Below are 13,398 nucleotides of genomic sequence, written 5' to 3'. Positions count from 1 at the left end.
GACCCTGCGGCCCCAGGGCTTGTCCACATCGAAGACAGTTGATAGGGGGTCACCGAGCTGACTACGGGTTTCCTTACATAGTCTGAAAACCCAGAGAGAGAGAGGCTTAGAGCGTGAGCCTGGATTTAGGTCCTGAACCAAAACAAGAAGTTTCTTTCTCGTGGGAGAGGGGATTATATGGCACACTTACTGCTGCCACGACACAGCACCCAAGGGGAGTCTCTTACTTGTTTCTTCTCGTTCAACAGATCGAAACCACGGCTCAGCATCTTCATCTCGAGGGCTCTGGCCCAGGTTCTTTCTGAGCCAGAGAATTTGACGGGAGGCAGGGAAGGGGGTGGGGTCCTACACAGCTGCTGAGCTCAGAGAGGGAAAAGGGTGGGTGGGGTGGTCCTCACCGTTACGCAGAGCAGCATGGGTCCTCGGATGATCCACCAGATATTCTTGTTCCTGTTGGTTCCCCAGCACCTAAGGCAAAGAGTGGGCTGTAGAAGACTTACAGTTGAGACAGTAAAGACCCCAAGCTCCCTGGAAGAAGGCTCACTTGGTGCGGGGAGGGAGGGCTCAAACCCCTTCTTATTAGGTTGATACTGTCGACTTTTTTTTTTTCCTTGAACCAGGAAAGTGGTCTTCATGCTAACAGCTTGCAGTGTATCCTTCTACATATTTTTCCATGTTCACGCAAACATAAACTCTTTATTCTATGGGCACACCTCATTTTCCTGTGCTTCTCTTTGTTGCACTTTGCAGATACTGCGTTTTTTACAAATCGAAGGATTATGGCAAGCTTGCATCGGGCAAGTCTATTGGCGCCATTTTTTCCGACAGCATTTGCTCACTTCATGCGTGTCTCTGCGTCACATTCTGGTAATTTTCACAATATTTCAAGCTTTTTCATTGTTGTCACACTTGTCATGGTGATCTGTGATCAGTGGCCTTTGATGTCTCCATGGTCATTGTTTGGGGGTGCTGTGAGCTGTGCCCATATAAAATGCTGAACTTAATAAATGTGTGTTTCTGACTGCTCCACCAACTGCCCATTCTCCCATCTCTCTCCCTCTCCTCAGGCCTTACTCTTCCCCAAGACACAAACAGTGAAACGTAGTCCTACAAAAGGCCTCTAAGTGTTCAAGTGAAAGAAAGAGACATATCTCTCACTTGAAGTCAAATGTTAAAAATGATTAAGGTTAGTGAGGAAGGCATGTCACAAGCTGAGACTGGCTGAAAGCTAGGCTTCTTGCCCCAAACAGCGCAGCTGTGAACACAAAGGAAAGGTTCTTGAAGGAAATTAGAAGTGCTACTCCAGTGAACACACAAATGATAAGAAAGCAAAACACCTTTCTGGCTGATATGGAGACAGTTGGAGTCTGGAGAGAAAATCAAACCAGCCACAACGTTCCTTTAAGCCGAAGCCTGATCCAAGCAAGGTCCTAACCCTCTTCAATTCTGTGAAGGCTAAGAGAGCTGAGGAAGTTGCAGAAAAAGCAGTGTGAAATTAGCTGACATGGGTTAATGAGCTTTAGGAAAGAAGCCTTCTCTATGAGATGAAAGTGCAAGGGGAATCAGCAAGTGCTTGGGGCAGAAGCTTCAGTGAGTTGTCTGGAAGATCTAGCTAAGACCACAAATGAAGGCGGCTACACTGAACAACAGATTTTCAAGGTAGGCTAAGCAATCTTCTGTTGGAAGAAGATTCCATCCAGGACTTTCATAACTAAAGTGGAGAAGTCAATGCCTGGTTTCAAAGCTTCAAGGGACAGGCTGACTCTCTAGTTAGGGGGCTAATGCAACTGGTGACTTTAAGTTGAAACCAGTGCTTATTTATATGCCAAAAATCCTAACGTGTACTAGAGCTACCCTGCCTGTGATCTATACATGGAACATCAAAGCAAGGATGACAGCACATCCATTTACAATGTGGGTTACTGAAAATTTTAAACTCACTGTTGGAAACTACTCAGTAAAAAAAAAAAAAATCCTTTCAAAAATATTCCTGCTCATTAACAATCCACCTGGTCACACAAGAGCACTATATGAGAATATTTGATCTTAGTTCCGGGACCAGGAATCAAGCCTGCATACCCTGCATTGCTAGGTTGATTCTTAACCACTGAACCAGCAGGGAAATCCCTGTTTTGTTTTTAACTTCTGAATTTCTTATTGTGTGACTCCTCTCTTCAATCTCATTTGAGACATAAGAATCAGGGACACACTTTTCTTGTTCTTATGTTCCTATCTTCACACATACCATTTATCAGTCTTCACCCAAGAGCTCTGATGAAGATGTGCAACAGGATTAATGTTTTCATGCCTACTAGCATAATGTCCGTTCTGCAGTCCATAGATCAAGGAGTAACAGATGAATTACTACAAATCTTTGATTCTTTTATCTATCAGTTCAGTTTAGTTCAGTCGCTCAGTCATGTCTGACTCTTTGCGACCCCATGAAGCGCAGCAAGCCAGGCCTCCCTGTCCATCACCAACTCCCGGAGTTCACTCAGACTCATGTCCATCGTATCAGTGATGCCATCCAGCCATCTCATCCCCTGTCGTCTCCTTCTCCTCCTGCCCCCAATCCCTCCCAGCATCAGAGATTTTTCCAATGAGTCAACTCTTCGCATGAGGTGGCCAAAGTACTGGAGTTTTAGCTTTAGCATCATTCCTTCCAAAGAAATCCCAGGGCTGATCTCGTTCAGAATGGACTGGTTGGATCTCCTTGCAGTCCAAGGGACTCTCAAGAGTCTTCTCCAACACCACAGTTCAAAAGCATCAATTCTTCGGCACTCGGCTTTCTTCACAGTCCAACTCTCACATCCATACATGACTACTGGAAAAACCATAGCCTTGACTAGATGGACTTAAGTTGGCAAAGTAATGTCTCTGCTTTTGAATATGCTATCTAGGTTGGCCATAACTTTTCTTCCAAGGAGTAAGCGTCTTTTAATTTCACGGCTGCAGTCACCATCTGCGTGATTTTGGAGCCCCCCAAAATGAAGTCTGACACTGTTTCCACTGTTTCCCCATCTATTTCCCATGAAATGATGGGACCAGATGCCATGATCTTCGTTTTCTGAATGTTGAGCTTTAAGCCAACTTTTTCACTCTCCTCTTTCACTTTCATCAAGAGGCTTTTTAGTTCCACTTCACTTTCTGCCATAAGGGTGGTGTCATCTGCATATCTGAGGTTATTGATATTTCTCCCAGCAATCTTGATTCCAGCTTGTGCTTCATCCAGCCCAACATTTCTCATGATGTACTCTGCATATAAGTTAAATAAGCAGGGTGACAATATACAGCCTTGACATACTCCTTTTCCTATTTGGAACCAGTCTGTTGTTCCATGTCCAGTTCTAACTGTTGCTTCCTGACCTGCATATAGGTTTCTCAAGAGGCAGGTAGGGTGGTCTGGTATTCCCATCTCTTTCAGAATTTTCCACAGTTTATCGTGATCCACACAGTCAAAGGCTTTGGCATAGTCAATAAAGCAGAAATAGATGTTTTTCTGGAACTCTCTTGCTTTTTCGATAATCCAGCGGATGTTGGCAATTTGATCTCTGGTTCCTCTGCCTTTTCTAAAACCAGCTTGAACACCTGGAATTTCACAGTTCATGTATTGCTGAAGCCTGGCTTGGAGAATTTTGAGCATTACTTTGCTAGCATGTGAGATGAGTGCAATTGTGTGGTAGTTTGAGCATTCTTTGGCATTGCCTTTCTTTGGGATTGGAATGAAAATTGACCTTTTCCAGTCCTGTGGCCACTTCTGAGTTTTCCAAATTTGCTGGCATATTGAGTGCAGCACTTTCACAGCATCATCTTTCAGGATTTGAAATAGCTCAACTGGAATTCCATCACCTCCACTAGCTTTGTTTGTAGTGATGCTTTCTAAGGCCCACTTGACTTCACATTCCAGGATATCCTGCTCTAGGTGAGTGATCACACCATCGTGATTATCTTGGTCATGAAGATCTTTTTTGTATAGTTCTTCTGTGTATTCTTGCCACCTCTTCTTAATATCTTCTGCTTCTGTTAGGTCCATACCATTTCTGTTCTTTATCGAGCCCATCTTTGCATGAAATTTTCCCTTGGTATCTCTAATTTTCTCGAAGAGATCTCTAGTCTTTCCCATTCTGTTGTTTTCCTCTATTTCTTTGCATTGATCGCTGAGGAAGGCTTTCTTATCTCTCCTTGCTATTCTTTGGAACTCTAAATTCAGATGCTTATATCTTTCCTCTTCTCCTTTGCTTTTCACTTCTCTTCTTTTCACAGCTATTTGTAAGTCCTCCTCAGACAGCCATTTTGCTTTTTTGCATTTCTTTTCCATGGGGATGGTCTTGATCCCTGTCTCCTGTACAATGTCATGAATCTCCGTCCGTAATTCATCAGGCACTCTATCTATCAGATCTAGTCCCTTAAATCTATTTGTCACTTCCACTGTATAATCATGAGGGATTTGATTTAGGTCATACCTGAATGGTCTAGTGGTTTCCCCTACTTTCTTCAATTTAAGTCCGAATTTGGCAATAAGGAGTTCATGATCTGAGCCACAGTCAGCTCCTGGTCTTGTTTTTGCTGACAGTATAGAGCTTCTCCATCTTTGGCTGCAAAGAATATCATCAATCTGATTTCTTAAATATATTCTAGATGGCCCAAATGGAAGGGAGTAAATATACTCTTTGGGAAAATGATTTATTTCCTTATATTGGGGCCTGTCTTGGAATGCGGCTTCTCAGGTAGCTCAGTGGTAAAGAACCTGCCTGCCAATGCAGGAGATCCAGGAGATGTGGGTTCGGTCACTGGACTGGGAAGATCCCCTGGGAAGGAAATGGTAACCCGCTCCAGTCTTCATGCCTGTGAAATCCCATGGACAGAGGGAGTCTGGTGGGCTGCAGTCCATGCAGTCACCAGGAGTTGGACATGGCTGAGCACACCGCATAGTACATCTCGGAATAACTAGCTCATGGAAGTTCAAAAAGAGGCGAGTTACCTACCCTGTATTCTCCAGCTGAGCACGGGCAATGCTCCAGGGCACAACGAAGAGAACCGGGAAGGCTGGGAAAAAACATGGACATGGAGTCAAGGGCTGGTTGGCCACACTTGCCTACTGCCCACCCCACCCTGATGGGCCAAGTACACCTGGTTAAAATTATTAAAAACCAATCATCATAGAATTGTGGACTGTGAGAGCTGGAGAGACCTACAGATGGCACAGAGCCATCCATTTGTTGGGAAACCGGGGGGCAGAGAGGAGAAAAAATTTGCCACCTGTCACAAAGTAGCTTAGAGTAAATCCAAAGACATTAATCAAGCCTCCTGAATCCCAGGCCAGAGTTAATCCCTCTGATTACTGCAGCCTCAACTTCCCCAAGAATCTATCGCAGCAGGAGCTCCAGATCTCATCCTGGAGATTCGGTTGGCCCATGGACTGAATGTTTGTGTCCCCCAAATGCATACATTGAAGCCCTAACCCCCAGTGTGATGGCATTTGAAGAAGGGACCTTTGGAGGTAATTAGGTTTAAATGGCATGTGTGTAGGAGCTGGTCATCATGATGGGATTACTGTCCATATCAGAAGAGACTAGAGAGCTTGCTTCCTGTCTCTCTCTCTACACTGATATGAGGCTACAGCAAGAAGACAGCTGTCTGCAAGCCAAGAAGAGGAACTTCATCAGAACTCAACCATCCTGGTGCCACAGTCTCACACTTTTCAGCCTCCGAACCTTGAGAAATAAACGTCTGTGTTTTAAGCCACACAGTCTGTGGCATTTGTTACGGCAGCCCTAGTAGATAACACAATTGGGGGCAGGTTAGGAGGAAGGTCATCTGATCCTTCCAAAAACCTTCCCAATTTTTGAATGTGTATTGGGTCTACAGCACATATATCTACATAAATGTACACGCAGGTGCATGCAGACATGTGTACACACACACACACACACACACACACACACTACCCCTCTCTTCAGAGTCTCTCGTCATTGACAAATTACCTATCCCAGAAACCTCCCTCCAACTGCAACCAAAAGCTCTACTGGGCTCCCATGTTCAGACAGATCCCGGTTCAGGTCACTCACCCCAACCCACCAGCAGGTATCTGGGCCACAGCCGCCTTTCTGAAAACACTATGGGCTCCAGCAGCGTGCGAAGGTAAAGGCCTTCGACGAGCAGCCACGAGTAATTGGCGCCCACAAAGTAGTGCAAGAGGACCTGGGCTGAGCGGCAGGAGGCAGAAATCTGGAAAGGACAGAGCACCTGGGGGTGAGTCCAAGTTCCTCAGCATCTGGACCACAGCGGAGGGGAGCAGGGCCTCCCCACACAAGTCCCCGCCTCTGAACTCCCCTCTCTCTGAGACACAATAGTGTTTTAGATACAGTGCTACTGCACACTTAATAGACTACAGCGCAGTGTACATACACCACGGTCAGTGTTCTTGTTATATGCACTCTCTGCTATGCTTAGTCGCTCAGTCATGTCCGACTCTTTGCGACCCATTCTCGGGACGTTGGCTTAAAAAAAAAAAAAATCAGGTGGTGTATCTCTTACCGGAAAGACTGACACCCCTTTCTCTCTGTCATCCACTCCCCAGCCTCACCTTCCTGCTCTCTGATTCCCAGGACTGATCCACCAGGTAGAGCCCAGGGATGAGGAAGCACATACCTCCGACACGTAGGACAGCCACTCTTTCTCACTGTTGGGCTTCTTGGAGTAAGATTTGTAGAAGATGACGTCTTTCACCAGCACAGCCAGGGCTCTCAGGATGAAAGAGGCAAATAAGTTCATGTGGATGTAGTTACGTGTGCAGTGGAGTTTTCTGGGCAGGGAGAAAACCAAGGGTCTTCCCTCAGAAAAGAATGGCTCAGACCAACAGGCGTGTGCCTGAAACCTGTGTATGCGCCACCAAAGGGCACAGGTTCAGAGTATAGGCTGCAAAGCTGGATGGATGGCGTAAAGGATCTTACCTCTCTCTGCCTCATTTTCCTCATCTGTAAGACGGGGAGAATAACAGGTACCATTTGATAACATGCCAGGCTACGCTCCAAGCTATTTGCATGTGGATGTACTTAAGGGCATCCTTACTCCTTGCAACCACTTACATCACAGTCCCAGAGAAGTAAGTGCCAGAGGTGAGATTTAGAGTCAGATACTGTGAGGTCCATATATGGCTCTCCAAGTCTCTACTCCCTCTAAGAACATGAGCACTTGCCGCAAAGGCTACATGAGGATTCAACCAGTTAATGGGCGAAAAGTGCTCACACAGCACCTGGCACTTAAGAAGTACCCAGAAAATGTCAACTCTCATGACCTCCCTCACCCACCTGAAGCCTCCAGCGCCAGTCGACGTAAAACTGCACCCTTGGTCTCTCTAGGCAAAAGGGCCCCTTTCCATCGCTGTGTTCTCAGAGCCCTGCCTATGCCCCCGTGCGGCACATGCCCTGTCCTGCCTCTCTCTAGAGCTATTATTACTTTTTCAGTTTCCAAAAAGATTTGAGCAGGTCTGGGTTTCATGATTCATGCATTCTTCTCCCTAGACTGGGCAGGGACTGGGTCTTGCTCTCCTCAGAGCCAGGGACGAAAATGAAGACAGGGTTGACCCAGGGGCTGCTCAAGTTACTTCTTCTGGGGCTGGGCAGTTATCTTCTCCTGGCCTTGTTCTGAGACTTTGGGAATGTGAGTGGGGGTGGTCACCGACGACAGTGGGCGCAGGCTGCGGAATTCTCTCCTGTTATTCAACGATTGCTCTCCCACTGGGGCAGGTGGTCATGACTCCGCTCTCTGCTCCAGGAGCTAAAGAACATCATGGGGTTGAGGGGGCAGGTGGCGCCAGGCCTGGACCTCGCAGAGCCTAGGTGGGAGTGGCTCTGGAACCAGCATCCAGGGTCCCCATCCAGGTCTCTGCATCTGTGTTGAATGCTCACTCTACCACATTACACTCCATCAGGTTCTTGAATTGACCAAGACCAGGAGACAGCCCTGGAGGGCTCCTTAATGGGTCTATAAGTATCTCACTTGAGTGACTTCTAAAATGACTTAGTAAAATGCACTCGTTTTGGATTCTGAAAAACACTACAATGAAGGAATGAAAGTGCTCAGCCTCTGGACCACCTGCTTATGATCTTGGCTCCATCACTCACCAGCTGTGTGACTGTGGGCAAGTCACTTCATCTCCCAGTGTTTCAGTTAACCCACTCATAAAATGGGGGTGATAATAAGGCTAATCTCCAAGGGCTAGAATTCATCTTAATTCTGGTTAGAAAGAGACTTAAATGACTTAATGCATGTAACATGCTTTAGAACAGGGCCCAGCATCCTCAAATGGTTAATGGCTAATTGGAGTCCGAGGGTCCTGGGTTAAAACCCCAGCTCTCCCACTCACTAATATGCTTTGGGGAAGTTTCTTAATCTTGTCCATAAAAATAGTGCATCCAGTGGAGCTATGGTGAGAATGGGCTGTGGCAGGCATGGGTATGTAGAGCAGGAGTTTAGAGCATGGGTATGTATGGCTAGGAGTTTAGAGCAGGGACTAGGAGTTTGCACAGAGCTCATCTAATCCAAAGAGACAAAGGCAGAGTTGGGAGCCCCAGATTCCAGTCCTAGCCGTGCTTTGCAACCCAGGGTGGCTCAGTACCTCTCCTTGGACCTCCCAGATCCCTTCCCTTTGCCTACAAAAATGGGATGGGTGGACTGGAGACTGTCGCAGATCCCCTCCAGCTCTGACAAGCCATGGAGTCACCCAGCCTGGTCTCCTGCCTTCTCAAGGGAGCCAGTGAGCACATGCCTGGATACCTGCCTGAGCACGTGCAGGCAGCAGTTCCACTCACCGGAGAAACAAGAGGAGGGTGAGAGCCAGGAAGAGCGAGACGATGGAGAGAGAGTAGCCCACCGTGTACAACAGCTGCAGCGTCGACAGCAAGGTGCGGCGTCCAACCTGAGCGCAGAGGAACAGCAGACGTGACCGGTAAGCCAGGTAGCTGTGGCGTCCCGCCCCTGGATCCATGCTCCTGACCACCACGGGTCTAGGTTTGAACCCAAGGACACTTGTTGACACCATAGCCCTCTGGCACATCTCAGAGTTCAAGGAACCTTCATGAGTGAAGAACCCACCATGGGTCTCACCTCCGTGGTTGGTCCCACCACCCAGCAGTGATGCACCAAGATTCACAATATCCTACGAGAACTGTGCCCAGGACCAGAGGGTGCCTTGGGAATGAAGACAGCTTCTTTGCCCCTGGATGTGCTGTTCCTAGAGTGTAGGGGCCTCTCTATCTGGAAGACAGGGCCAGCTTTCCATCTCGATGTCTCCCCCCTAAAATAACTGTTCATAGGTGATCCCTTAAACAAAGACCCAGTTGAACACTGGAATATTTTCTGAGTCCCAGGATAGCCCGATGGTGAACAGAGAATAGTTCACTGGAAATTCTGTGGGATTTTCTAATGGAATCCCTTCTCACTCAATCCATTGTGCATATAGCCATCAAGATTATGTTTCTGAATAAATTTTTGCACAAGAACCCACAGTTAATATGTATTATCTGCTAGATTATGCCTAAACTTCTCTGCATAACCTTAACAGAAGTTCATCAGCTTCACAGAAGTATAATTGGGATACAGAAAACTGCACATATTGAAAGTGTAAACCTTGGGGAATTTGGACATGACCATATCTCTGATGTCATCACCACATTCAAGATAATGAACATTTCCATCACCTCCCCGAAGTTTCCTGTGACCCTTTGTAACTCATCTCCTCTGTTTCTTGCCCTTAGAGACAAATTTGCATTTTCTAGAATGTTTATAAATGGAACCTTATAAGTATTCGATTTTCTGTCAGGCTTATTTCCCTCAGAGTAATTATTTAGAGATTCATCCTTGTCATAGCATGTATCTTAGCTCATTCCTTTGCTGTTGTTTTTGTTGTTCAGTTGCTCAATCGTGTCCAACTCTGCAACCCCATGAGCTGCAGCATGCCAGGCTCTCCTTGTTACACTATCTCCCAGAGAGTGCTCTAACGTGTCCCTTGAGTCAGTGATGCCATCCAACCATCTCATCCTCCCCTTCTCCTCCTGCCCTCAATTTTTCCCAGCATCAGGGTCTTTTCCAGTGAGTCATCTCTTCACATCAGGTGGCCAAATTATTTGAGCTTTGGCTTCAGCATCAGTCCTTCCAATGAGTATTCAGGGTTGATTTCCTTTAAGATTGACTGGTTCTATCTCCCTGCTGTTCAAGGGACTCTCAAGAATACTACTCAGCCAGCATTTTTTGACAATATGGATGAAGCTCGAGGGTATTATGCCAAGTGAAATAAGTCAGACAGAGAAAGAGAAATACTGTATTATTTCACTTGTATGTGGAATATTAAAAATGAACAATCAAAAACAAACAAAACAAATAAATGATCAAATCAAACAAAAATAACCTGTATACACAGAGAACAGAGTGGTGGTTATCAGAGGGGGAGAGGCAGGGGGAAGGGTAAATTTGGTAAAGGAGATCAACTCTATGGTGATGGATGGAAAGTAAGCTTTTGGTGGTGAGCATGCTGTAGGGTTTACAGAGGTAGCAATACAGGGTCGCTCACGTGAAACTTAAATAATGTTATAAACCAGTATTACTGTTGAGTAGTATTCTGTTATGAATATATCACAATTTTCTTATACATTCACCCATTGATGGACTTTTGGATTGCTTTCAGAGTTTAACTCTCACAAATAAAGTTGCTCTGAAAAATTCTGTACAAGATTTTACGTGGACACAGGTTTTCATTTCTCTCAGACAAATATCTAGAAATAGAATGACAGGGTAGCATGGTATATGCTTTAACTTCTTAAGAAACTGCCAGACTGTTTTCTAAAGAAGTCGTGTCAGTTTACATTCCAACCAGAATGCCAGCTGCTCAAGAATCGAGGAACATTTCCTGCAATCAGTCTTTTGCATTGCAGTCATTCTAATGGGTACGCCGTAGTGTCTTATGGCGGTTTTATTTGCACTTTGCTAATGATTAATGATGTTGAGAATCACTTCATGTGCTTATTTGCCATCTGTATGTTTTATTTGGTAAAGTATCTGTTCAAATATTTGGCTGTCTTTTAAACTGGATCATGGGTCTTAATTTTGAATTGTAAATCGTTATATATTCTAGACATAAACCCATCAGATACATGTTTTGCAAGTATTTTCTTCCGCTTTATGGCTTGCCTTTTTATTTTTTTCAGTTCAGTTGCTCAGTCGTGTCTGGGACCCCATGAACTGTAGCACACCAGGCTTCTCTGTCCATCCCAACTCCTGGAGCTTGCTCAAACTCATGGCTATTGAGTTGGTGATGCCATCCAATTACCTCAACCTCTTCTCCTCCTGCCTTCAATCTTTCCCAGCATCAGGGTCTTTTCCAATGAGTTCTTCACATCAGGTGTCAAAGTATTGGAGTTTCAGCTTCAGCATCAGTCCTTCCCATGAATATTCAGGACTGATTTCCTTTAATTGACTGGTTTGATCTCCTTGCAGTCCAAGGGACTCTCAAGAGTCTTCTTCAACACCACAGTTCAAAAGGATCAATTCTTCAGCACTCAGCTCTCTTTATGGTCCAACTCTCACATCCATACATGACTACTAAAAAAACCATATCTTTGACTAGACTGACCTTTGTTGGCAAAGTAATGTCTCTGCTTTTTAATATGCTGTCTAGTTTTGTCTAGGTTTATTTTATTTTTTAAGTGTCTTTAAAAGAGCCTACAGAGAAGGCAATGGCATCCCACTCCAGTACTCTTGCCTGGAAAATCCAACGGATGGAGGAGCCTGGTAGGCTGCAGTCCATGGGATCGCTAAGAGTCGGACACAACTGAGCGACTTCACTTTCACCTTTCACTTTCATGCATTGGAGAAGGAAATGGCAACCCACTCCAGTGTTCTTGCCTGGAGAATCCCAGGGATGAGGGAGCCTGATGGGCTGCTGTCTCTGGGGTCACACAGAGTCGGACATGACTGAAGTGACTTAGCAGCAGCAGCAAAAGAGCCTAAGTTTTTAATTGTGATAAAGTCCAATTTATCAACTTTTCTTTGGTCACTTAGTAGCCCTCTTGGTTATTAGCTAGACTGTCTTGGTACAGCAGAGTTTGTGTTTTAAGTGACCCTTATTCTACTTAGTTTGTTGTTGTTTAGCTGCTAAGTTGCATCCGATTCTTTGTGACTCCATGGACTGTAGCCCGCCAGGCTCCTCTGTCTATGGGATTTCAGGCAAGAATACTAGAGTGGGTTATCATGCCCTCCTCCAGAGGATCTACCTGACCCAGGTATCAAACCCATGTCTCTTATGTCTCCTGCATTAGCAGGTGGGTTCTTTACCACTGAGCCACCTGGGAAGCCCCATTCTACCTAATAATGGCCCCCAAAAGTAGTGATGCTGGCAATTTGGATGTGCCAAAGAGAAGTCATAAAATGCTTCCTTTAAGTGAAGAGATGAAAGCTCTTGAATTAATAAGGAAAGAAAAATCACATGCTGAGGTTGCTAAGATCTGTGAGAAGAACCAATCTTCTATCTGAAATTTTAGAGAATCAGTGGTGCTTGTAGTCACACTTCAAACTGTACAAGTTACGGCCACCGTGCATGATGAGTGCACAGCTAAGACAGAAACGGTATTAAGTGTGTACAGTTTTGAAAGACACTCACAGACACACACACACGATATCCTTAAAAAGCACCAATTACTATGCACAAGGACCCCCAGTGTGTTGTTAGTTGGAAGAACATAACACATCTCATTTTCCAAAACCCCAAAAGGCAAAGACTTACTAACATTAGCCTTGTTTGGGCAAAAATTCAACCCTCTACTAGAAACACAGGTAAACACAGCCAGAAACATTTTGTGAAGTGTTTGATTTCTTAGAAATATGATCGTTCACAGAGGAGGAGGCAATGTCTGTGTCCTCACTGCTCTAAAGAGAGAACCTTTCCTTCTTGTCTTGAAAAGTTCAGCTTTTCAATCTTGGTTTGCAGTCCCAGCTGCCTGACCTGAGCCCAAAGCAAGTGGCAGGCATTTCACACCAGCTGGTGAATTCGTCACCACTACATCCCTTCAGAGTCACCGGGGGAACCTCCCCATCAGTATGGACGCCTCGACCTCACCACATCCCCACTGACTCAGAATCTGTGGAACCATTCAATATTTATGAAGTACTCACTGTGCCAGAGGGTGGCAGCTGTTCAGATATGACTATGACTTTGTTATTATCCTCAAGCAGCTTTGTCCAGTAGGGAAGATAAGAAATGTATACAGTTTGCCCGAATCACAGCATGAAGTTAACAAGAGCATGGTGCTGTCACAACAGTCAGACAAAATCTTGAGATAAGCTGAATCCAACCCAACCGCAGGCATGATTTTAATAACTTTAAGAGGTGTGGCCTGTCACATG

The 13,398-nt window shown here is 45.4% G+C and overlaps 1 protein-coding gene across 1 annotated transcript in view; it reads right to left on the bottom strand.

Moving 5' to 3' along the window:
- Nucleotides 1–13,398, bottom strand: part of GLP2R (glucagon like peptide 2 receptor) — a 44,411-nt gene that overhangs the window by 19,746 nt on the left and 11,267 nt on the right. The window contains exons 5-9 of the mRNA XM_069542905.1: nucleotides 8,814–8,920; nucleotides 6,652–6,805; nucleotides 6,069–6,228; nucleotides 4,986–5,046; nucleotides 399–468 (exon numbers count right to left, since the gene is read on the bottom strand). Of these exons, the coding sequence (XP_069399006.1) occupies nucleotides 399–468; nucleotides 4,986–5,046; nucleotides 6,069–6,228; nucleotides 6,652–6,805; nucleotides 8,814–8,920 (552 nt within the window). The remainder of the gene's footprint in view (nucleotides 1–398; nucleotides 469–4,985; nucleotides 5,047–6,068; nucleotides 6,229–6,651; nucleotides 6,806–8,813; nucleotides 8,921–13,398) is intronic.

This window comes from Ovis canadensis, chromosome 11, assembly GCF_042477335.2.
Source record: "Ovis canadensis isolate MfBH-ARS-UI-01 breed Bighorn chromosome 11, ARS-UI_OviCan_v2, whole genome shotgun sequence".
In the NCBI taxonomy this organism is placed as follows: Eukaryota; Metazoa; Chordata; class Mammalia; order Artiodactyla; family Bovidae; genus Ovis; species Ovis canadensis.
This window is presented reverse-complemented; position numbering and strand designations above follow the sequence as displayed.